This window comes from Eublepharis macularius, chromosome 7 (assembly GCF_028583425.1).
Source record: "Eublepharis macularius isolate TG4126 chromosome 7, MPM_Emac_v1.0, whole genome shotgun sequence".
Classification (NCBI taxonomy): domain Eukaryota; kingdom Metazoa; phylum Chordata; class Lepidosauria; order Squamata; family Eublepharidae; genus Eublepharis; species Eublepharis macularius.
This window is the reverse complement of record NC_072796.1, coordinates 74,650,274-74,673,692: the sequence shown is the minus strand read 5'-3', so window position 1 is coordinate 74,673,692 and position 23,419 is coordinate 74,650,274. Positions and strand designations below refer to the sequence as shown.

At 41.4% G+C, this 23,419-nt stretch overlaps 1 protein-coding gene across 2 annotated transcripts in view; it reads right to left on the bottom strand.

Annotated features, from left to right (window-relative positions):
* Window positions 1-3,086: 3,086 nt before the first annotated feature.
* CABLES1 (Cdk5 and Abl enzyme substrate 1) overlaps window positions 3,087-23,419 on the bottom strand; it is a 75,886-nt gene continuing 55,553 nt past the window's right edge. For both annotated transcript variants that reach the window (XM_054985758.1, XM_054985760.1), the window contains 4 exons: window positions 22,278-22,381; window positions 6,637-6,743; window positions 4,968-5,175; window positions 3,087-4,686 (listed from right to left, as the gene is read on the bottom strand). In XM_054985758.1, coding sequence (XP_054841733.1) covers window positions 4,546-4,686; window positions 4,968-5,175; window positions 6,637-6,743; window positions 22,278-22,381 — 560 coding nt within the window. In that variant the 3' untranslated portion in view covers window positions 3,087-4,545. The remainder of the gene's footprint in view (window positions 4,687-4,967; window positions 5,176-6,636; window positions 6,744-22,277; window positions 22,382-23,419) is intronic.

Genomic DNA, 23,419 nt, shown 5'->3' with positions numbered 1-23,419 from the left:
TGCACTTGAGTTCATTTTTACATCAAACATATGCATCTCTATGGGAGTGTAGGGAAGCTAGAACGTATCAATGCTTATCAAGGCCAGTTAGGAGTAAACATACAGCTGAATTGAGTTTCCTAAGATCTACGGGATCGCCCAAACAGTTGAATTTTGGCCCAGTCTGCTGCTGCAGCACGCTGCTGTGCAGTTTGCACGATGAGACCCATCTGCTGTTGTACTTCAGGGATTCCAAACATCTGAGGGGGCACAAACATGTATTATTCTCACGTAGGGTTTCCAGCTCCAAGTTGGGAAATTCCTGGAGATCTGGGGGGTGAAACCTGGAGAAAGTGGTTTGGGGAGGGAAAGGACCTTGGCATGGCAAAATTCCATAGAGTCCACCCCCCAAAGTAGCTATTTTCTCCAGGTCAACTGATCTCTGTGGCCTGGAGATTAGTTGTAATTCCGGGAGATCTCCAGCCACCACCTGGAGGCTGGCAACCCTATTCTCACGTACTGACTCTTCTGTGAATATGATTTTTCTGTAAACTTTTCAAGATTTAAATAAATCTATTTCCTTTCTAAAAGTGTCTTCAATGTTTTCCTTATCACAACAACCATTGCCCCTTGGCAATACATACATGAGCCTGTTTTAATTAAAATAATTGCTTTTCTTCATTTTGTAAGCAGTACATGTAAATAGTTATAAAAGGACTGTTTAAATTTAGCACTTAATAATATTTTTAGCTGTTGAACAAAGACTGTCACACTGCAGCTTTAGTTTTGCAGCTGCTTCAACAAGAAGTGCTAAAAAAGAAAGACCTCTGAAGATTCAAGACTAGGTTATGCACAGTAGGGACAGTTCTACGATAATTCAAATGGGGGGGGGGAGCCCATAGTAGTATCAGCATGATAAAAACACATAGCCCTGTGTGAACTCCCTCACATCCAAGTAGCTTGGTTGTATATAGTATCAGTAGTAAGGAAAAGTAGTAAGGAATGTAATAATAGTAAGCCAAGTAGTAAGGAAAATTTTACCTTATATCAGATGCTAATGTGGTTCCAATCCTGTATCTTTGACAAGAGTACCCCTCCCCTCCAAATAAAAGTGTACAACACTGCAAACAGAGCATTCAAATAGTTTTACTTGGATTGAGCCATGTGTAGGGAGAACAGCTTTTCAAAATAATCTGAACAGGACAAGTACATACATAATCTTAAAACTGTGAAATGAACTTTCTCTAAATGTGTTTCTTAAAAAACTGGAACTATTTACAAGCCACATTTTGGCCACTATAGACTGTATCTGTATGTATATATGTCAAATACATATATAAATATATTTAATAAATATATTTACCATTTAATTGCTAATACTTTGATGTAGTGGTGGAAAAAGAAGGGGAGTAGCCTAGACTCATCAGAAAGCACTAGGCTTTGTGTTATGACTCTTTCAGATAAATCAGCATGTCTTCATCTTATGCTCCAGATTTTCAGATGTTTTTACACAAATCTCCAAGCAAAAGAAGCCGCCAAATGTTTCTCCAAGCCAAAACACAACTGTTCAAGATGACATTCAAAAAATCTTTTCCAAACTGTAGATTAGGGTTGAATTGCATCACAAGGTAACAGATAGTATCACTATTAAGACCACTACTTCAGGACCCATTTGTATGACAGAACTGAAAGGGCTTAGATTGGCATTTGTACCCCATAAATATACCCAAAGGTAATGATACCGCACTCATTCAATTTCTATTCCTAGAAAATGTTTCTGGGGCTACCGGATATCAGCACCAATTGTATAGCCTGTAACACCACATAAAGCAAAGGGTCCCTTCTCATACATGGTAGATGGCAGAATGGAAACTTGGATCCAAACTAGGGTTTCTGCAGGTGCAGTCATTTCCACCCACAATGCACAATGTTCTTGTTATCCCCACTCACTGAAGATCAAAATATCCCCTCCTAATCCTGTTTCTGGGGGACAGAAGATCACTAGCAACAGGACACAGGGGGCATAGAGGCTATTGCAGAAGGATGGAGATGGGAAACTGGGAAACTGGTGTGTTCAATGGATAGAAATCCTTATGCCTGCGGATCCATCAGACTGCAGATATGACTGAGACTGTTTCATTTAACAAATTCTCAACACGGGGGTGTTTTCCCCGTTCCAGTGCTACATTGGTAACTTTAAGACAACATCCTCTTCTGCACGCTATAACTAGCAGGAATGGTACTCCACAGAAAACAGGAATGAGTGAAAGGTCCTCTGCAGGATTAAGGGTACTGAGGAGGCCTCTTTTCCCCTACATTGCTGAAATGACATGTGATGTTTCTGGAAAGGAAAGCAGAATAGAACCTTTAGGTTTAAAGTTGGTATTATTCTTCACTCTGAATTTTGAAATTAAAAAAAACCCTTTCCCCTAAACAATCACAAAAGTAACATGCAGCCTGATCCTATGAATACTTACTTTGCTAAATGGATCTTAAATGAACAGGATTTCAGCCTAAATCAAAACCACCATAAAATGGAATATATAAAGCCAATTCAGACTAATTTTAAGACTGTAGAAAATGTCAAAGTTCTGTTTACAAGGATACATTAAGGGGCACCAATCAAGGGCTACTTTATTCATCATGTTTTAAATGTGTAGTTATTAATATACAACTAAACAATGTAGCAACATGCCTTTTAAAAGTACATAACTGATATATGTACTTGTTGCATGGGCAGGTACCTGCACCCATTTGGCTGTGGTTCCCTTTTAGAAAGATTCCTGACTGCCAGATTGCATAAGGCAGTTCATACAGTCAGAATGCAAGATGTACAAAAATATTCTTTTCAACTATTAATGTCTGCTACTGGAAAAAAATGCAGCTGGTCATGGAAAAGAGGCGACACAGTTACAGTAATAAAGGGTATTCATCTTAAATTCTGTAGGTATTACAAGAATATATTTTGCCTTTGTATTTTGTTTCATAACTGTCATATTACTCCTAACTGATAACAGATAATTGTTTCACTGGTATGGGGTGGGGGGAGTGAGCACTGAAGTTTCTTGGCACACACTTTGTTCAATCAATTTGTATTACACTGTCACTGGAAAGTACATGACTTTATTGAAATCATTGTTCCAGACACGGAGTAAAATGAATCAGCACTGGAAAAAGTACGACATATACATTAGTGATATATAAAAATAGTAATTTAATTCTTTGATGCACGTCCTCTAGCATATTAGCAAGCACATCCAGCCGTCATTATCTTCTCACAGTCTTATATATATTTATATATACAGTATTTTGAAAATAGGATACACAGAAGAGTTTGTATGGATTTGAGCTTTCTCAGTTTACTCTTTTACTAACAGTTAAAGTACTATAAGACTCCAGAGCAGTGAAATATCTGAGAAGTATAAAAACGTAGTGATTTCAGTGCCCTATTCCCATTTGATTTCATACTGTCAACTCTATTTAAAAAACAATTCAACAACAACAAAAAATCATCCACATTGAGGGCATGTGTCTTCTATCAAGAACCTCAGCTGCCGATTCTCCTGCTCGGCTGTACAAGCTGTATAAAACACTGTTTAACGTGCAGCACAGTCAATGTGCTCAAAATGCACTCTAACATAGAGCACAGAATACAAACACTACAGAGTGCAAGTCTAACCATCTCCACAGAGGTTAGAAATATGCATGTGACTTAAAAACAAGATGCTTACAAATCTTTCTTCCACAGTGAACCCTTCAAAGGGACCATGCACAAGAGTGAAGACCTAAGGGTCAAGTGTCAGTTTCTCATTTTTAGGTGTTAATAATATTTGACAGCGTAATCATTAGCATAATCAGCTGGACCAAAAACAAAAAGCCACCATTGGGGTTTACAAAATACCACCCCAGTTATTCAAATGAACCTATGCGCCTGCTCTCAGTAGTTATGTTTAAGCAAACAGAGAAAGGTTGTCCTCTGACCTTTAGTAAACAATGTTAAATCATTGATCCTAAACAGCCACCTGGTTCCAAGCTGGTTCATCATCATTTCACCTGCTAACCACAAGGAAAAGTGCACTTTCAATAACAAATATAAAAATAGATTGGCACGCTGCAGACACAGTAAAAATACCTATTACAACCTGTCACTGCTTTAGGAATCCTTCTGTAAGCTGGAAAACCCTTCCAGAAAAGCTGATGAGGTTCGTAAAGAGAAGGTGGGACAAAGTGTGCTGTGAAGGCTGCTATTAATTGTCATCGGAATGATACGGGCAACTCAAGGAAGTTCTCTTTTGGTCCACGTGGTGTGAATCTGTTCCATCCACTATCCCCTCACATGCAACTCATTCATTACTTCCTCTGAACATTTAACAATTCACCTAGCCTGAGAGTTTAAGGAATTCAGTGCTTTTTTTCCTACTATCCGGTTATTGCACTGAAAATAAGAGGAAAAAGGGTGCGGGGGCATATTTGTCCCATTTTTGCATTTCCAGTTGTAACTGCTGCTTCTTTTCACTCATATAACATTTTTAAACCCCTTCCCCCTTCCTGGAAGGGTAGCCTGTGCTAGGAATTCTGGATCAAACGTCTATAATGTGGCAACACTTCATGTTCAGGTAGATGGAGAGCAAATTCCAAGGCCACCAACACTGGGAATTCAAAGGCAATCAGTTCTCGCCTGTTCAACCGGAACTTCTCTTCCAGCTTCTGTAACAGAGCAAAACATAAACTGCTTAATGCATTATATTACAGTCTTACATGCCAGTACTTAAAATGATTCATCCCCCAAATTAGTTGCATGTTAAAACAAGCCTTTTTGGGTCCTCTTAATTGCTTTTCAAGCAAAAAGCTAGCCATTGGTATACTGAAAACCCAGCAAGTTAACAATTCATTTCATCCCAAAGGCTGCCCTACCCATCCCTCTTTCAACTATACTTGAGAATCCTTTTCATTTCTGTGACAAAGCTTGGTGGCCTGGAGACACTTACATCTATTAAATGTTTGACTTCATGCTTCTTGAGGTCACTGCCAATTTTGGCAGCTAACAGGACACATGCCCCGGCACAGAGCTTTCTGTTCTGCTTGTTGAGCTTCCCCTTGAGAGCCAGCTTCTCAAAATATACAAAGGCCATGGCCACTGTGGGTTCCTCAAAGCCACACTCCTCTTGAGCTAGTTTGCGCATTTCTCGCTTCAGGCTGAAAAGGGGGCGGGGGGAAAGTATGTTACCAAAGAAATTCAAAGATTGCAACAACCTATAATTGAGAGGCCTGAAAAACACACATGATATGCTCACCGGTTCCTTCACTGATGCATCTCATCTGGGATCTATTATGCTGTTGCTCTAAATGTATGCAACTATAAAGAGTCTGATATTTCTGTTTGACATATGGTTTTATGCACAAACTGTACTGCAGTAGCATAGTGGTTAAGTGGTTGGGCTGCAAATCAGTGCTCTGCTGGTTTGAACCCTACTACTGCCATGAACTCAGCAGGTGGCCTTGGGTAAGCCACTCCTCTCAGCTCCACAGCTGTATTGGGGGGATAATAATAACATTGACTATGTTCATCACTAGAGTAGGGCACCAATTGGTCTAGAAGAGTGGTATATAAGCACAGTTATTAATACCTTTAAAACTCCAGTTACTATTTTCTTGGACAGCAACAGTACAGGTTCTAATATCCAAGAAATTTTATAGTGGAGCAAGAGACTGAAGATAAAATGGGAAAGACAGAGCCTCTTGTGCTCCTGTAAGAGCAAGCAGATTCTGGATGTGATGGCAGCTCTTTTACTATTCTCTGTCTTGTTCCCTACCCTATCCACAACAGCTTCTTTTCCATTTTGTGCTAGTGTAAGAGACCGCATATGATGACTTGGGCTTTCCGGGAAGAAGCTATGACAAAGCTGCCCACTATTGTGAGCAGTTTTGTCATAGCGTCTGTCTGTCTTTTAAGGAAACTTACATATGCTGACAGTATAACAGGATGCAAGTATACAGTGTCTTCTGAATTTCTGAATACCGGCAATAACTAATAAGCTGGAGACAACATTGTTTCACAGTTCAGTTGCTCTTTGGGCTAGATGCTTCTGGACCACAGTCCTTTAAATAAGTCACTTCACCCATTTTTTTAAAAAAAGAAAGATAAAAGCCCATGCCAGAAAAATTCAAGTAGCACAACGTACGAAGGCAAAGAAATCTTTTTCATCACAAGTGTGTTCACTGAGAAGCCACTATATCCACTAGTTTGTCTACCCAGCGCACAAATATCATTTGTACTACCACAAATACCCATTACAAGTCACATCCCTACCCATAGGACTTGTTTTATAATGTAAGATATACAGCATAAAATGAGAACTAGCGAATTTTTTTGTAATAATTCTTCATCACAACACTTGAAAAATATTTTTACGTTATTAAAATTCCATCCACCTATCTTTATCTTTCAGTGCCTCCAGAAAATTGTTTCAAAACACTATGGACCAGGAATATATACTTAGGCCCACATGCCTCATATCTTGTTTATTCAGCTTCCTAGTCAATGCAAGCAGCTGGTTTGTTTTATACCTTTGAAGGTCATTGTTTCAGAAAGTCTACTATTAATATTTTATGTCCATGTACCACATTTACTAAAGGGCTGTTGCAGGGCATTAGTACCTTCTTATTTTACTAAGAGTCAACTTGATGTGAGGGAACTTTTCCTTGAAGGTTTCATTCATATCCTTCTTAAGGTCCGATGGCTTTACGTAGTCAATGACTGTTGTCTGTAATAAATCAGGAAAGATATCAAGAGTGATTTTTTAAGTATCCACTCAGCATGGAAATATTTGCATCGTCTTAAACACAAAAGTGAATCTGAAATACACCCTGGCAATAACCACCAAGAATACGATCTGCTCATTATTCTGTGTAAAGACTTCCAGGGTGTATCATGTTATTTTGCTGCAGCCCCCCCCCCCGAAAAGTTTTGTGGCACTTTGTAATCTAACAGTAAGCTTTTATGAACTAGAATCCACTTCATAAGCTACATGAACTGGTAGTTGGCAGAAAGACCTCTCTCTCTCTCTCTCTCTCTCTCTCACATACAGGGTCAAAAGGCCATTCAATGCTAAGGGCAGCAGAAGATCAGTGACGTTTCAATTAGGGCTGTGCATGGGTGGGGAGATTCGGTATTCCCGCTTCGGGTTTACCAATCTGGAACACCCCCAAATCCGAAGCAGCAAGCCACTTCGGATTCAGGGTTCAGGAATCACTTTGGTATGCTCCGTGAAGATTCAAAGCATACTGAAGCGAGGGGGGGAAACTCCCCACCCCCACCCTCCCTGGGGCAATCCCTCTACCCCCCACCCCCTTGGGGAGACCCCTCCACCCCCTCCAAGCAGCGGTGAGGCCCTTTAAATAAGCCCTGAAACTTTCCGAAGCATTTCCGAATTTCCGAACTTTCCGAAGCATTTCCGGGGCCAGCTTCGGGAATACTGAAGCTTGCCGAAAGGGGTCCGCTTCAGGTATCTTTACCCGAAGCAAAACCCGAATAGCACAGCCCTAGTTTCAATATATAAAAAAACACAAATGAGTAATCTGTTAGTATCTTATACACAACAGCAGCCATTAGTGATGCCATGTGCCAAGCTGTTTTTCTGGCAATGACTTCTGGGGAAGCAAGAGAAAGCTCTTGCACTGGCAGAACACCCCTTGTGCTAGAAAATGCTAGTGGAAGAGATCAGTAGGATCCAGCCAACTATTTCTATGGGAAGTTAGAAATATGTATGTCATTCTAATTCAAATCTCCCTTTGAAATCTTTTTGTTGAACTATAGTGACTTGCAAGTAAAGCATCCTTGGTAGACAGAAATGTTCTGAACTGAATTTTCAAAGTTGTCATTTTGGATATCTGTCCCTTTAGTCTCTTAACTAGCAAGCAGATAGACATAATGGAGGAAGAGCAGGTAAAGAATATCACATGGAACTTCAATACCCTTTATGCACTCAGCTACAATGTGCAGACCATCTTTGCTGAATTGTGTTGACAGAATCAGGACAATTAGCATAGCATAGTTAGCTACTTATTCTTCTAGCACCAATTTTGTTATCAGTGTTTTTTAATAGCAATGAGGAGGAGGAAGGAAGGAAGATTATGAAGCAAGATATGCAAATATGTAGTTCATGGGAAGATACAGAGAAATATACCGAGTAGAAAAGTATAGTTTCTTATGTCTGGAAGAACAATCAGCCCTCTAATTGTTTTTTATGATTTTTTTTGCAGTCATGACAGATATAAAAACTCAACACTTAAAATCTAAGAACTATAATTCGATAGCAAATTTCTTCATCAGCAAATTCCATGAACTATATTTTATGGCAAGATCGTTACAGTTTAGAAGACCTAAAAATCTGCACTAAGATCTTACAGTTTACATGCTTAAGGCTTACTGTTTTCTTCTTGCGTCTTCAAGCAATGCCTTTTTTGTTCATCATTCTTTTTTGCTTCTACCAAAGCTGTTACACTTGTCACGAGGGCTGTGTGCTTCGGGTTAAGTTACCCGAAGCAACCCGATTCGGAATGCTTCGGTATTCCCCGAAGTGGGGCCAGGAATACCGAAGCAAAGCTTTCCGAAGCATTCGGAAAGCTTCGGGGCTTGTTTAAAAAGCTTGCAAGCAGCAGTGGGGCCCTTTAAACATTAACTCCCCACCTTCCCCACCACCTACCTTGTGGTGGCTCCAGACTGGCTCCTCTGCCGCCGCCGCGCTGCCGCCCGAGCCTGCGGGGTGGTGGGGAAGGCTGGAGCCACCTCCTCCGGCCCTGCCTGCCCCTCAAATGGCCACGGCGTGCCAGCGCTGCAGCAGCCATTTGAGGGGCAGGAAGGGCCAAAGGAGGCGGCTCCGGCCTTCTCCACCAACCCACAGGCTTGGGCGGCGGTGCGGCAGCAGAGGAGCCGGCTGGCTCCAGGCCATGCAGCCTTGTGCTGCTGCCGCCACCCAGCTGATAACCCAGGTAAGTGGGTGGGGGGTCTCCCCGGGGGGGTGGAGGGGTTGCCCCAGGGAGAGTGGGTGGTGGTGGGGAGTTCCCCTCCTCGCTTCAGTATGCTCTGAATCTTCACGGAGCATACCAAAGCGATTCCTGGACCCCGAATCCGAAGCGGCTTGCCGCTTCGGATTTCGGGGTATTCCGAATCGGTTTCCCGCTCCGAATCTACCCACCCTTGCACAGCCATACTTGTCACTCAGTTTTCTATGAAATTATTTAAACTGCTTGCCTACAAAAATGCAGGTTCGAATATTGGATGGCAGAATTAATGAAAGGCACATCAATACTTATTATAATTGATAGAGCAAGCAACTGTTTGGACACACGATCTGCAGACACCTTCACAGAACCTCCACATTGGCTTATAAACTGGCTCAAGAACAATTCAAACATCCATGCAAGGGAGTACACCATGCAAGCTAAGGAAGGGAAGGGTGGTTGTATATATGGAAGGTGTTCCTATGTCAAAAAGTTTCCTTACCTTTATACACATTAGGGAGCAGGCTGGACTTTACAATTCCTACATTACCCTAGTAAGTTCTGATTCAGTTTTGGAGTTAAACAGGTGAATCCACCTGCGTCCACATTTTTTGCCTATATACTTGGTGCAAGAAGATACGGCTATTGCTTATAAGCTTTTAAAGTGTGTATTATTTTAATGATGTAAGTTCTGAAGAAAATCAATTTCTTTTACATCCCACCACTCAACCACAACTGAGAACAATATTCATATTTAGATTGTGGACAGAAAAAAAAGTGGTCACAGTGACGGACATGGCATTTGAAGTCCCTAAAGCAAGTCAAATGTATTAATGTGGCAGACTATTTACTCTGTGAACATGAAATTTGCTGTTAGTGCTCAAACTCAGAGAAAAACCTGGCACGAGTCCACTGGAACTGGTAGCTATTTATTCTGGCAGTCATTCAGCAAGCACAGCAATGACCTGCCATACCCTTCAGTGAAACAGACAACTAAACATCAGGTTGCTCCCCTGTGGTTGTGTTAAACTAGTATGAGTTCTTGCCATGGCTCGCCACTGAGACCAGTTACTTAGGAGACTCTCTAGACTATCAAAGCAATTCTAAACCACTCTTTAAAAAGTTTTCCAACAACCAACAAAGTTATGAGAAAGTTGAAAAAAAAATCAAGCATCAAAAATTCATTCCAGGGTTTACATTCCCAAGCCGTGAAGCTGGAAAGATAAAATATACAATTTGAACCATGGAACTTTCTTTTTAAAAAAGCAATGGCTGCATGTACAAATAGATACTCTTCTTTATCCTAGTCAAAAGTGGAAGTAAGAGGTCATGGTACAGATTGTACTACTTGAATTAGAAATGTTATTGTGCAGAAAATGCTGAGGCACTTCTGGTGCCAGCACTGATGCCAAAAGACTGCAATTAGCCACTGCACCCATCCGCAGTACAGAACAAAGTAGGGTTCTGGTGTGCGCCTGCTGTTCAGTGCACAGCATCTAATCCTACCATTTGGTATGGTTACAAATGAAGCTGCCTTATACTGACTTGGACCATCAGTCCATCAAGGGCAGAACTGTCTGCTTTGACTGGCAATGCTTTTCAGGGTTTCAGGCAGGGATATTTTACATCACCTACTGCCTAGGCCTTTGAACTTGGAATGTTCTGCATGCAAAGCAGAAGCTCTACCACTGGAGCCACAGCCCCTTCCCTGGTACAGGGTCTGTACAGCTTCGAAAATAGTAAAGAGTCCAGTAGCACCATTAAGACTAACCAACTTTTTTGGGTTAAATTGATTGACCTATATTGAAGGTATGCAATGTTTATAATGTACTTAAAGTTATGTATAATGAGGAATAGTTTGTTCAATATAGAGGAGATCAGAATGAGTAAGATAGAGTACAGGTTACCAAAATGATTATTGAAGAATATATGCCAGAAATGTATTATCTAGTTGTTAAGTTAAATGGAAAGGGAAATGAGACAGCATTGTGATATAATAGGTAAGCTTAGAAGAGAGTGAAAGTATATGTTTAATAGGTAAAATAAGTTTGAAATGAGTAGGGGAAAATAGATAAGGGGTTGGAAAACTGTTGGAAGTCAACAAAAGGGGGGGGGAAAGGGAGGGGGTTAGAATTGGAATTTTTTAAAGGAAATTGATTGTAATGGACATTAAAATATTTCTAATCCAATAAAAAGCTTTTTTTTAAAAAAAAGACTAACCAACTTTATTGTAGCATAAGCTTTTGAGAACCACAGCTCTCTTCATCAGATGCATCTGACAAAGAGAGCTGTGGTTGTCAAAAGCTTATGCCATAATAAAGTTGGTTAGTCTTAAAGGTGCTACTGGACTCTTTACTATTTTGCAACTGCAGACTAACCTGGCTAACTCCTCTGGATCTATGTACAGCTTCCAGAGCTGGGACACTGGATTGGCCATTGTCATCCCTTTCCTTATTTTCCAAAATGTATTCATAACCCTTCCTGCTAGTAGCTCTCTAAAACTAAAAGATCGAAAATGCATATGTAAGCAATTACAAGGGCACTTTGTTAAGGGCACTTTTCAGTACAGTGATTCTTGCATGCACAGGTGTCCACAGTAAGAGTAAGAATGCCCAGACGGAGTGGAATAGCTGCCATTTGCCACTCTGGTGTTTGCCAAGAACAGCTGTTCCTCACCCCAGGCAAGCTTCAAGCTATAGGAAAGGAAATACATTTTCAAGAAGCATAATGAATCTACGTTGGGTCTTCTGGCTCTTGTGTTCTCTGGAGCAGCTGCCTACCCACTGTGGATCTCTGCTTCATGGAAGTAATGAATAGTTTATGTGCCTAGGTTTGTGACAGAATTTTAAACATGGTCTTGGGGGATTCCTTTTATCACCACCAGAAAAAAGATCACTGTAAAAAGGCAACCTGAATAATTTATGCTTCACTGTACTGCAGAAATGAAGAAACATTTGGTGCCTCCACAAGGAAGCAGGGAAGTGACATCATTAATAAAGTGACCAGAAGCCTCTACGAGTTATCAATACATTAATTCTGTATTATTGCATTCTCTTACGGTATTGAGAGTCTGCATTATCGTTAAGGAGATATGTGTAACGTTCAACAGTTTGCAGTTAATTATTCGAACATGACTTATCTTGTCGAAGGCTTTCACGGCCGGAGAACGATGGTTGTTGGGGGTTTTCCGGGCTGTATTGCCGTGGTCTTGGCATTGTAGTTCCTGACGTTTCGCCAGCAGCTGTGGCTGGCATCTTCAGAGGTGTGGCACCAAAAGACAGAGATCTCTCAGTGTCACAGTGTGGAAAAGATGTAGGTCATTTGTATCTACTCAGGAGGGGTGGGGTTGAGCTGAGTCATTCTGTAAGAGTTTCCCAGGGTGTGGAATGCTAATGGCGGGAGGCTTCACTGTAACCTGAGGAGGTTCTTTTGCATATGGATTGGTGCTTGATGTGCTAATCTTCTCTGCAGGGCTATTGTCGGGTGTGGAGTGTTTTGTTGGCCTGGTGTTTTTCAGAACTGGAGCCCATGCTCTGTTCATTCTTAAGGTTTCTTCTTTCCTGTTGAAGTTTTGCTTATGCTTGTGAATTTCAATGGCTTCCCTGTGCAGTCTGACAAAGTAGTTGGAAGTGTTGTCCAGTATTTTGGTGTCCTGGAATAGGATACTGTGCCCTGTTTGAGTTAGGCTATGTTCAGCCACTGCTGATTTTTCAGGCTGTCCAAGTCTGCAGTGTCTTTCATGTTCTTTTATTCTTGTCTGGATGCTACGCTTTGTGGTCCCGATGTAAACTTGTCCACAGCTGCAGGGTATACGGTATACTCCTGCAGAGGTGAGGGGGTCTCTGCTGTCTTTTGCTGATCGTAGCATCTGTTGTATTTTTCGGGTGGGTCTGAATACTGCTTGAAGGTTATGCTTTTCCATAAGCTTTCCCATCTGATCAGTAATTCCTTTGATATATGGCAAAAACACTTTTCCTGTAGGTGACTGTTTTTCCTTGGTTGTTTGATTCATCCTGGGTTTGATTGCTCTTCGGATTTCATTTCTGGAGTAGCCATTTGCCTGAAGTGCGTGGTTTAGATGATTAATTTCCTCATTGAGAAAGCGCGGCTCACATATCCGTCTTGCACGATCCACTAATGTTTTCATTATGCCTCTTTTCTGTCGGGGGTGGTGATTGGAGTTTTTGTGTAAGTACCGATCAGTGTGAGTTGGTTTCCTGTAGACCTTGTGACCTAACTGAAAGTTTGCTTTGCGGATGACCAAGGTATCCAGGAATGAGAGTTTTCCCTCACTTTCTTTCTCCATTGTGAATTGTATGTTCAGGTGGATGTTGTTGAGATGATTCAAAAACTCCCTCAATTCTTCCTCCCCATGGCTCCAAATGATGAATGTATCATCCGCAAACCGGAACCATACACTGGGTTTGTGGGGTGCTGATTCTAGAGCTGTTTTTTCAAAATGTTCCATGTAGAAGTTTGCTATAACTGGGCTGAGTGGGCTCCCCATGGCCACCCCATCCATCTGTTCATAGAATTCGTTGTCCCATTGGAAGTAACTGGTTGTCAGACAATGATGGAATAAGGCTGTTACATCCTCTGGGAAAATCTGATTAATCAGTGCAATAGTGTCTTTTACTGGAACCTTGGTAAACAGGGATACAACATCAAAACTGACAAGTATGTCTTGTGGATTGAGTTTCAGAGAACTGATTTTGTTGATGAAATCTGCTGAATCTTTGATGTAAGACGAGGTTTTCCCGATGTGGTCCTGCAGGAGATCTGCCAGATGTCTAGCTAATTCATATGTCGGTGAACCAATGGCACTCACAATGGGTCGGAGTGGGACTGAATCTTTATGTATTTTGGGGAGTCCATATAGTCTAGGTGGCTGTGCTTCAGTCTTGCATAGTTTTCCGTATACCCTGCACAGAAAACTATGCAAGACTGAAGCACAGCCACCTAGACTATATGGACTCCCCAAAATACATAAAGATTCAGTCCCACTCCGACCCATTGTGAGTGCCATTGGTTCACCGACATATGAATTAGCTAGACATCTGGCAGATCTCCTGCAGGACCACATCGGGAAAACCTCGTCTTACATCAAAGATTCAGCAGATTTCATCAACAAAATCAGTTCTCTGAAACTCAATCCACAAGACATACTTGTCAGTTTTGATGTTGTATCCCTGTTTACCAAGGTTCCAGTAAAAGACACTATTGCACTGATTAATCAGATTTTCCCAGAGGATGTAACAGCCTTATTCCATCATTGTCTGACAACCAGTTACTTCCAATGGGACAACGAATTCTATGAACAGATGGATGGGGTGGCCATGGGGAGCCCACTCAGCCCAGTTATAGCAAACTTCTACATGGAACATTTTGAAAAAACAGCTCTAGAATCAGCACCCCACAAACCCAGTGTATGGTTCCGGTTTGCGGATGATACATTCATCATTTGGAGCCATGGGGAGGAAGAATTGAGGGAGTTTTTGAATCATCTCAACAACATCCACCTGAACATACAATTCACAATGGAGAAAGAAAGTGAGGGAAAACTCTCATTCCTGGATACCTTGGTCATCCGCAAAGCAAACTTTCAGTTAGGTCACAAGGTCTACAGGAAACCAACTCACACTGATCGGTACTTACACAAAAACTCCAATCACCACCCCCGACAGAAAAGAGGCATAATGAAAACATTAGTGGATCGTGCAAGACGGATATGTGAGCCGCGCTTTCTCAATGAGGAAATTAATCATCTAAACCACGCACTTCAGGCAAATGGCTACTCCAGAAATGAAATCCGAAGAGCAATCAAACCCAGGATGAATCAAACAACCAAGGAAAAACAGTCACCTACAGGAAAAGTGTTTTTGCCATATATCAAAGGAATTACTGATCAGATGGGAAAGCTTATGGAAAAGCATAACCTTCAAGCAGTATTCAGACCCACCCGAAAAATACAACAGATGCTACGATCAGCAAAAGACAGCAGAGACCCCCTCACCTCTGCAGGAGTATACCGTATACCCTGCAGCTGTGGACAAGTTTACATCGGGACCACAAAGCGTAGCATCCAGACAAGAATAAAAGAACATGAAAGACACTGCAGACTTGGACAGCCTGAAAAATCAGCAGTGGCTGAACATAGCCTAACTCAAACAGGGCACAGTATCCTATTCCAGGACACCAAAATACTGGACAACACTTCCAACTACTTTGTCAGACTGCACAGGGAAGCCATTGAAATTCACAAGCATAAGCAAAACTTCAACAGGAAAGAAGAAACCTTAAGAATGAACAGAGCATGGGCTCCAGTTCTGAAAAACACCAGGCCAACAAAACACTCCACACCCGACAATAGCCCTGCAGAGAAGATTAGCACATCAAGCACCAATCCATATGCAAAAGAACCTCCTCAGGTTACAGTGAAGCCTCCCGCCATTAGCATTCCACACCCTGGGAAACTCTTACAGAATGACTCAGCTCAACCCCACCCCTCCTGAGTAGATACAAATGACCTACATCTTTTCCACACTGTGACACTGAGAGATCTCTGTCTTTTGGTGCTACACCTCTGAAGATGCCAGCCACAGCTGCTGGCGAAACGTCAGGAACTACAATGCCAAGACCACGGCAATACAGCCCGGAAAACCCCCAACAACCATGACTTATCTTCATTAATCATTGCCATTTTGTACGTACGACAGAAGCGGCACAAAATACAATTAAAAAAAAATTGAGTTGCTTCTCTCTGTAACAGAAGGCTTTGTTGTGACTCATTACAGATCATCTGTCTTCGTTTGAGAATAATGTTTATTGGCAGCCAGGACCTGTTGCACTTCTGCTTTGTATGCTGGTGTTAAAGGCACAGAGATGCTGCCAGGAACATAAGATAACCCTGGTGTAGGCAGATTGCAGTTTTAGATATATATAAATGCACACATGCCCCTTCATGGTCTTGGTACCTCATATTTACAGGACTGATTCTGTTCATTATGCTCTGCTATGTCAGTTTCGCTCATCCGAACAGGGCCTTCTGCATGTACCACTTTGCAAATGGGCACAAGCAACAGCTGCCCATACACACACATTCTCTGTTGTGGTTCCAAACCATATGGAATGGCCTAACAAGGTTAGAAAGGCTCCCACTCTACTGGCTTTCTGCAAACTGCAAAACTGAATTATTCAGAAAGGCTTTTTTAAGCCGGTAGGAAGGCTGTACTGTACCAAAAGGGTTCAGAAAGATGCTTTGGCAAAGCATAGGGACTGCAGACTATACTACTGGGTACTGACATTTGTAACCTATTGCATTGTTTTCTGAATGTTCCAGCCATAGTTCATATTGATTTATACTATGTAATCCACCTTGAAGAAAGAGTGGATATATAGCCCACTGAGAAAGGTGGGCTATAAATAAAGTAAATAAATATTTACAGTTCAACAACCAACTTCAAAGGACTGATGGTGATATATTAAATCAGTTGTCAATGTAAAGAAATTTTACATTTAGCCAAGAGATAAAAATTAAAAGCACTCACTTGCAGAACCATTAAAATTTAACGTGAGATGTGCCTCACCAAAAATATCAGGATAGTACTAATCTTGAGATATTTAAAGGAGCATAGGGAACAATTCTTCTGTGCTGCCATAGAGTTTTAGTATTTACTCCAATTCAAGATTAGGGGTTTTCCCCAAGTATGCCACATAAAGGTGTGTCATTGTACATTCACATACAAGTTACAATTGTATCCAGTAAAAAAAATGGGGGTGCATAATTTTTTTAGCGGAATGATCATACATTCCTTTTGAGTAAATACAGTAATACAGAAGTTAAATTGCATGAAAGGAGCCCTGATAACACACTATATCTTGCTTCCCTGGGCTAGGTCATGTGGTTCCCAAAATGCTGCATTTCTCATTTCAGAAAGACAGATAGAAAATGACACTCATTTGACGGCACCCACTTGGGGGTGAGGCTAAGTGAAAAGGAGTGAGTGAGGGAGAAGAGCAAGCACAGTAGGACCTTATGAAGTAAGGCCTACAGTATCATGCTGAAACAACAAGCAAGTTAGGAAAAGCTAAGCAAGCTCTTGCAAGTTAGTTTAGTAATAAACTGGAAGAAAAGATCAACTCAGGATTAATGTCCTCATTGTTTAAAGCTTATTTGTTGTTCAAAGGTTGAGAATTAGATTTAAAATCTTCAAATATTTGATCAGACTAATCTGACTGGCCTAGTCATTCAGGAAGCTTTGAAGATCCAGCATCCTTATAATTGTACGTTCATTTTTATGTAATTCTAAGCCACACAATGCACAATTCTTCAGTGCAGTTGTGCCAACATGAACAAACAGAATAAAATATTACTTAAAAAAAACCATTTCAACCTCTGAAGAGAAGTCCTTCAATACTGGTATTAGATTTGGCTGCATCACTACCCAGGGGGTATGTGAGTTTTCAGAAGCTGTTGCATGGTACATTCGTGCTTTCCTTTGCTCAACATCAAGGCCGGATATTAAAATGTTGCTTTCTTTGTCACAAGCTGACAGGGACAACAACATTAGGATCAGGGGTCATTTCATAGAAAAAGAACTGCAGGAACTCATTAGCATAACTCATTAGCACATCTCATTAGCATATGCCACACCCCTTTACATCACCGGAAGTGTGTCGTTGGCATAACTGATTTGCATATGCCACACACTCCTGACATCACTGGAAGTGTGTCAGAAGGAAACACCCACCCCTCAGGCCCCTTTCCCCCCAAATCTCCAGATTTCCTGAAAATAAAGCTGAACAAACTCAAAGCAGCTTACCCTCCTCTGGAGAGCCAGCCCTAGCAGCCCTGCTTGCACTCACTCACTCGTCAGAAATGAAAATAAAGCAGAATGAACTGAAAGCAGCTTACCCTCCTCTGGAGAGCCCTCACCGCTTGCAGGCCCAGAGGATGGGCAGTGCAGCCCCCCCCCCCACGTGGCCGCCCCTGCCCTGGGTTCCTGCCAGGGAATCCAGGAGGTGGGGATGGGGGTTGGTGGTTCTCCTGCATCCACCGCTGCCTGCTGCTAAAGACATGGGCAGCGGGGAGGAAAAGGAATCACGTGGGTAGGGCCAAAACCCATGTGATCTCTTTTCAGATGTTCTGGAACACCATTCCAGTGTGTTCCCCCTCCAAATGAGCCCTGATTAGGATACTGGTCAGCAAGCAGACAGTGCAGGATACTAGAACAGACAGAATTGTCCATCAAAGCAAAGCACACAACCAGGATAGTGGAGAGTAGGGTAGAGGGGCTTGGTCTGACTTTTTCCTGTATTGCCTGCAAGAGTAACAGTCTTCTTCAAAGAGGACAGATATCAAAAGCTTCAGGAAAATATATGATGTGTACTTTATAATAGGAAAGTAACTGGAAAACATACCCACTGTTCATGTATTTTCTGCAGATCTCTCTCTTTGTAAATTTTTAAAATTAATTTTCCATATAGATTACATAAATAATTAAACATTAACTAAACAAAAGTATAAGCTATTGATTAATAAACACTACAGTAAAAAGCATTAAAAGACTCAAATTATAAATACATGGTCACATCACCAAAATCAGTGAGCCAAGTAAAACAGACAACAAATACTTCAAAAATCAGTGAGTCAAAATGGTCACACCATAAATAACAAGCATCAAAGATCAATGAATCAAGCAGATAAATCAAAAAGAGTCCAGTAGCACCTTTAAGACTAACCAATTTTATTGTAGCATAAGCTTTCGAGAATCAAGTTCTCTTCGTCAGATGCCTGATACAGATACTGGACTCTTTTTGATTTTGCTACCACAGACTAACACGGCTAACTCCTCTGCATCAAGCAGATAAGAAACTTAACATAACAACTAATCTTCTGCTCCTCCCAAAAGATTCAAAGAACATTTATTTAAATATTCTCTAACTACACAATTGTTACCATTTTTAAAAAGTATATATAGTTTAAAAAATTCTCTGTCTCTTACAGTTATAGCACATTCATAAATGAAAAATTTCAGACTGAAAGGCATCCTAAGTATTTCTGGTGTAACAAGCTTCATCAGCTTGGCTTCTAACAGTCTTTCCACTCACGCAAGAAAGGGAGAAAGGGCCTCATCCGACGCCCCAAATGTTTATGTTGGAGAAATGTGTGAACCACATGGATCCAAAGCCATAAGGATGGGACTACAGGGAAAGGAAGGAAACTGGGCATGATCACCCCCTCCTCCTTGTGCCAGCCAAAAGCTGGCAGCATCCAGTCTAGGTGAACTCCCCTCCAAATCATGAGCAGGTAGAAAATGCAGGTAGGTGCTCTTGAAGATTATCCCCCAAATGTATACATTTAAGCTAACCACCCAATTACCAACAAAATCACAATCAATTTACAAGTACCTCTTTCATCTTATGCCAAATTATGCAGGCCCCATTTGGTCAATCTTGTCCCTAGTTTGCCATCAAGGCCCTAATCAAAAGGCTAGAACAAAAACAACAGTTCACTGCCGCTATGTTTTGTACACAATGGCAAAAAACTGATTTACACAGCCATTTGTTCCAATTACCTTGTACATTTTATTCCTCTTTTGTGTATCCCCCCCTTCACCCCTTTCACTTTATTCTCTTGATTTCTGTCCACATCCGTAAAGGAAAAAAATCTCTATAAGACTGCAGCTGCCAAGCTCTAATGACAAAAACCTGTTAACTAATGAAAGTTTAATTACAAGCCAGAGCTCAACGCATAGAAAACAAAATGTTCCATGCTGACACAAGGACCACTCTCTGCTCTGCCCACTTGTGAAATACAGTAATTAAAGCTGTATTCTGTCTAGGGTCTGACTAGACATCACAGCAGCAGCAACCATTGTTGTTTATTCACTCGCTTGCCCTAATGATGTATGAAATACTTGCGTGGGTAGGAGGAGACTAATTTGTACACCAGAAAGTCACATGGATGATGGCAGTGCAGCCTTATCTCCTACATTCCACAGCAGCATTTCTCCTCTCCCAGAAATGACAGCAGTATATTATTATTATATTTACTGTATTTTATCAGTTTGGGAAACCATTATAGAAGCAGTCATATGATCTGGTTTCTTGAGAGCATGCATACTGCTGGGATGCTATTCAAATAAGGCCTACATATTAGCTATACAAAACACAGTGAAACTTCCATGTGAGAAGCGTGGTGGGAATGAGTAAATTCCTGTGCACAGAAGTAGCTACTGTAACTACAATAGTGACCAAAATTGTGGAAACCTTTTGGAAAAAGTGCATTTATATTTACAATAGAGAGCCAGTGCTAGAGATATAATGTGGTTGAGTATTGAAGGTGGTAGTCCCAGGTTCAAATCCCTGCTCTGTTATGGATGCTTGCTGGATGACCTTGGCCACTCAGACACTCAGCCTTGCCTACATCATAGTAACAACAACAACAACAACATTCAATTTATATACCACCCTTCAGGACAACTTAATGCCCACTCAGAGTGGTTTACAAAGTGTGTTATTATTATCCTCACAACAAGCACCCTATGAGGTAGGTGAGGATGAGAGAGCTCCAAGAAGCTGTGACTGACCCAAGGTCACCCAGCCAGCTTCAAGCGGAGGAGTGAGGAATCAAACTAGATTATCCAGATTAGAGTCCTGCCACTCATAACCATTACACCAACTAGCTCTCCACATGGTTGTGAGGATAAAATGGAGGAGAGGAGAACAATGTGGAGAAGAGTGAGGCATACATGAACCCAATAAATAAATAAATAAATAAATAAATAAATAAATAAATAAAGTGAGGCCCCGCCCCGCCGGCCGCGCCTTCCCCGCGCTCCGCCGTCCCTTCCTTCACCTCCAGGGGGAGGGGGTGAGTTCCCTCTGCCTCAGACTGGGCCGGGACCATGGTTGCACCACCAGGGTCAGCCTCCGGCCAGCTGTTCCGAGAACTTCTCTTTCCCTCGCTCTGTGCCACTTCTCAGTCAGCTACTCCTCTTCGGCGTCATCGGGACCTCCCCCTTTATAGCGGAACTCCTCCCCGCCCCTGGACCCGTCACCAATCCCTGTGCGTGCTACCTCCACCCTCTGCTCTCGCCCCTGCTTTCCTTGCTTTCATTGGTCACCATGTCTGTCCATCCTCCCTGCCCCCCCATCTCCTTCCTTGCCTCCCCGCTGTCTCCCCTCCCCCACGGATGCCCCGTTGGCGCCGGGCGTGCGCCAACCCCTGCTCGCGGCTCACACCGGCGAGCCCTCCCAGGAGCCATCCAGCCAGTTGGGGGATGGCGTGGTCGGCTCTCCGTCCTGCCCCCTCGCCCTGCTCCCAGCCGGGCCCGTTAAAGTTTAACACGTTTTAGTTTCCTGCAGTGAAACTAGGAATAACAATCATGCATTAATAAAATTTAGCATTTATATAGCATTTCCATTGTTTTTAACAGTTTGCATATGTTGTAATCCTTATTATTCCAATATTTCAATTCAATTCATTACGGTCATAAGACCAGCAATTACAAATTAACCACCGAAGGTTTAATATACATCTTTAAACAAACAGTTACAAGTAATAAAATCAAATTATACATCAAAAATTTTTAAATGGGTGCACTAATTCAAAATTCCATCAATCAAGGATTTTCGTTTCCAAATTGCTAATGAACAGAATTTAGCTTCCGCATATGAAACAGATTTCTGAGTGTCTTCTAAGAAATATTCCCACAGAGTTTCAGTCTTAAAATTAATAAAGGCTTAAACCTAGTAAGAAGTGAAATAATCAATTGAGTTCTTTCTTCTTGGTAAAACTCACAATGCCGCAGGTTATGTACAACTGACTCAACCACATATTCAGAGCAGGGACAACAACGCTGCTGTAATGGTTGATGATGGAACCTACCATGTAAAACTGCAGAGGGAAGTGCTATTATTCCCATACTGCAGCTGGAAGATTGAGGCTAAAAGAGACTGTCTTGCAGAATGAAGATCTGAATTGTAGCTAAGCTAATTCTCTTAGGCACCATCTTAAAAGTGGGATACAAGCAGCAGAACAAAGGGCAGAAAAATAATAAAAGCAACATTTTAATTTGCTGTCCAGGACCCCCCTCCCCCCGGCATTAAAGGCATTTACACTTCCATAGACCCACACTTGTTTACTTTTACATCTCCTAAACGCAAATGCTATATTTTGATCTTTTTTCAACACAACATAAATGTGAGACAGACCAAATGTGATTTCAAAGTTATAAACAGCCTATGACTAAATTCCAACCTTCTCTTTACTGCAATCAGTTACAACTTACCATATATGAAGGGAATATTAATACCCGCTTGTGCTTCCCACATGGCCACTGAGGATCATCTAAAAGGTTAGGGTCATATTCAATATAATCTCCAAGGTCACTGCCTATAAAGTCCAAAGCAAATAAGTAAGCATATACTGTAATATATGGGACCCAGAAACAGTTGACAAGCTTAATTAACTTAGGCTTTCGCTGTGTGTTTCACATTGAAAGTAAATATTTAACAGTGAGAGAGAGAGGGGGGTGGGAAGGTTTGAATGGTGATATGGTTTTCAGTGGAAACTTAGCAATGGATGAGGTGGCTTCAAGGATTGAAGTAAATATCATCATCCCCAGCACATATTTAATTTACCAACTAGCTAGAAGATGCAGATGGGAGAGGACAGCAGGATTTTCTACCTGTAATTTATGAATTTGAAACAAACTCTACTAGGAAATGACATAACAGCTGGTATGTTTTTTAAAAGCAAGAAGTACAAGTGGCCTTACTGGGAACAAAACAAAACGGGCAAGATCTATTGACCGAGGTGCAGGTGTGAACGGGCTCAGAGGTACTACATAGTCCACCGTCATCCCAAAACAGTTGGCATGACTAGCCATTGTTTGCAACAATTCCAGCTGCAACAGTTCCAGGGTGCCCTCACTTCTGGCCATAAGCAGTAGCAGCAGCTAACACTAAAATTACTAGGGTAGTAAGATGCTGTCGCAGGGCCTGTTTGGTCCAGCTAGATCTTTTTTTTTTTGTAAAATTTTTATTGGGTTAGAACATTAATATTTTTACATTACATTGCATTCAATTATCCCCTGATTTTTCGTTTCTAACCCCCTCCCTTTCCCCCCCTTTTGTTGACTTCCAACAGCTTTCCCACCCTCTGTCTCTTTTCCCTTACTTCTATTAATTTCCTCTATCTAAAAATATATATTCTCCATTATATTAAGCAGTACATCTTTACCTCTTTTACTTACTATACATCCAAACTATACTTCTTTAGATAAACAATTTATCCCATTTTCCAGTTTTGAATATTTCTGTATATCATAAACCATAAAAATTTCCCACATTTAAATCAAACAATTTGATTTGTTCTCTCTATATTAATCATTTCTTCTTTTTATAGTATTTCTATATAACTCATCACATA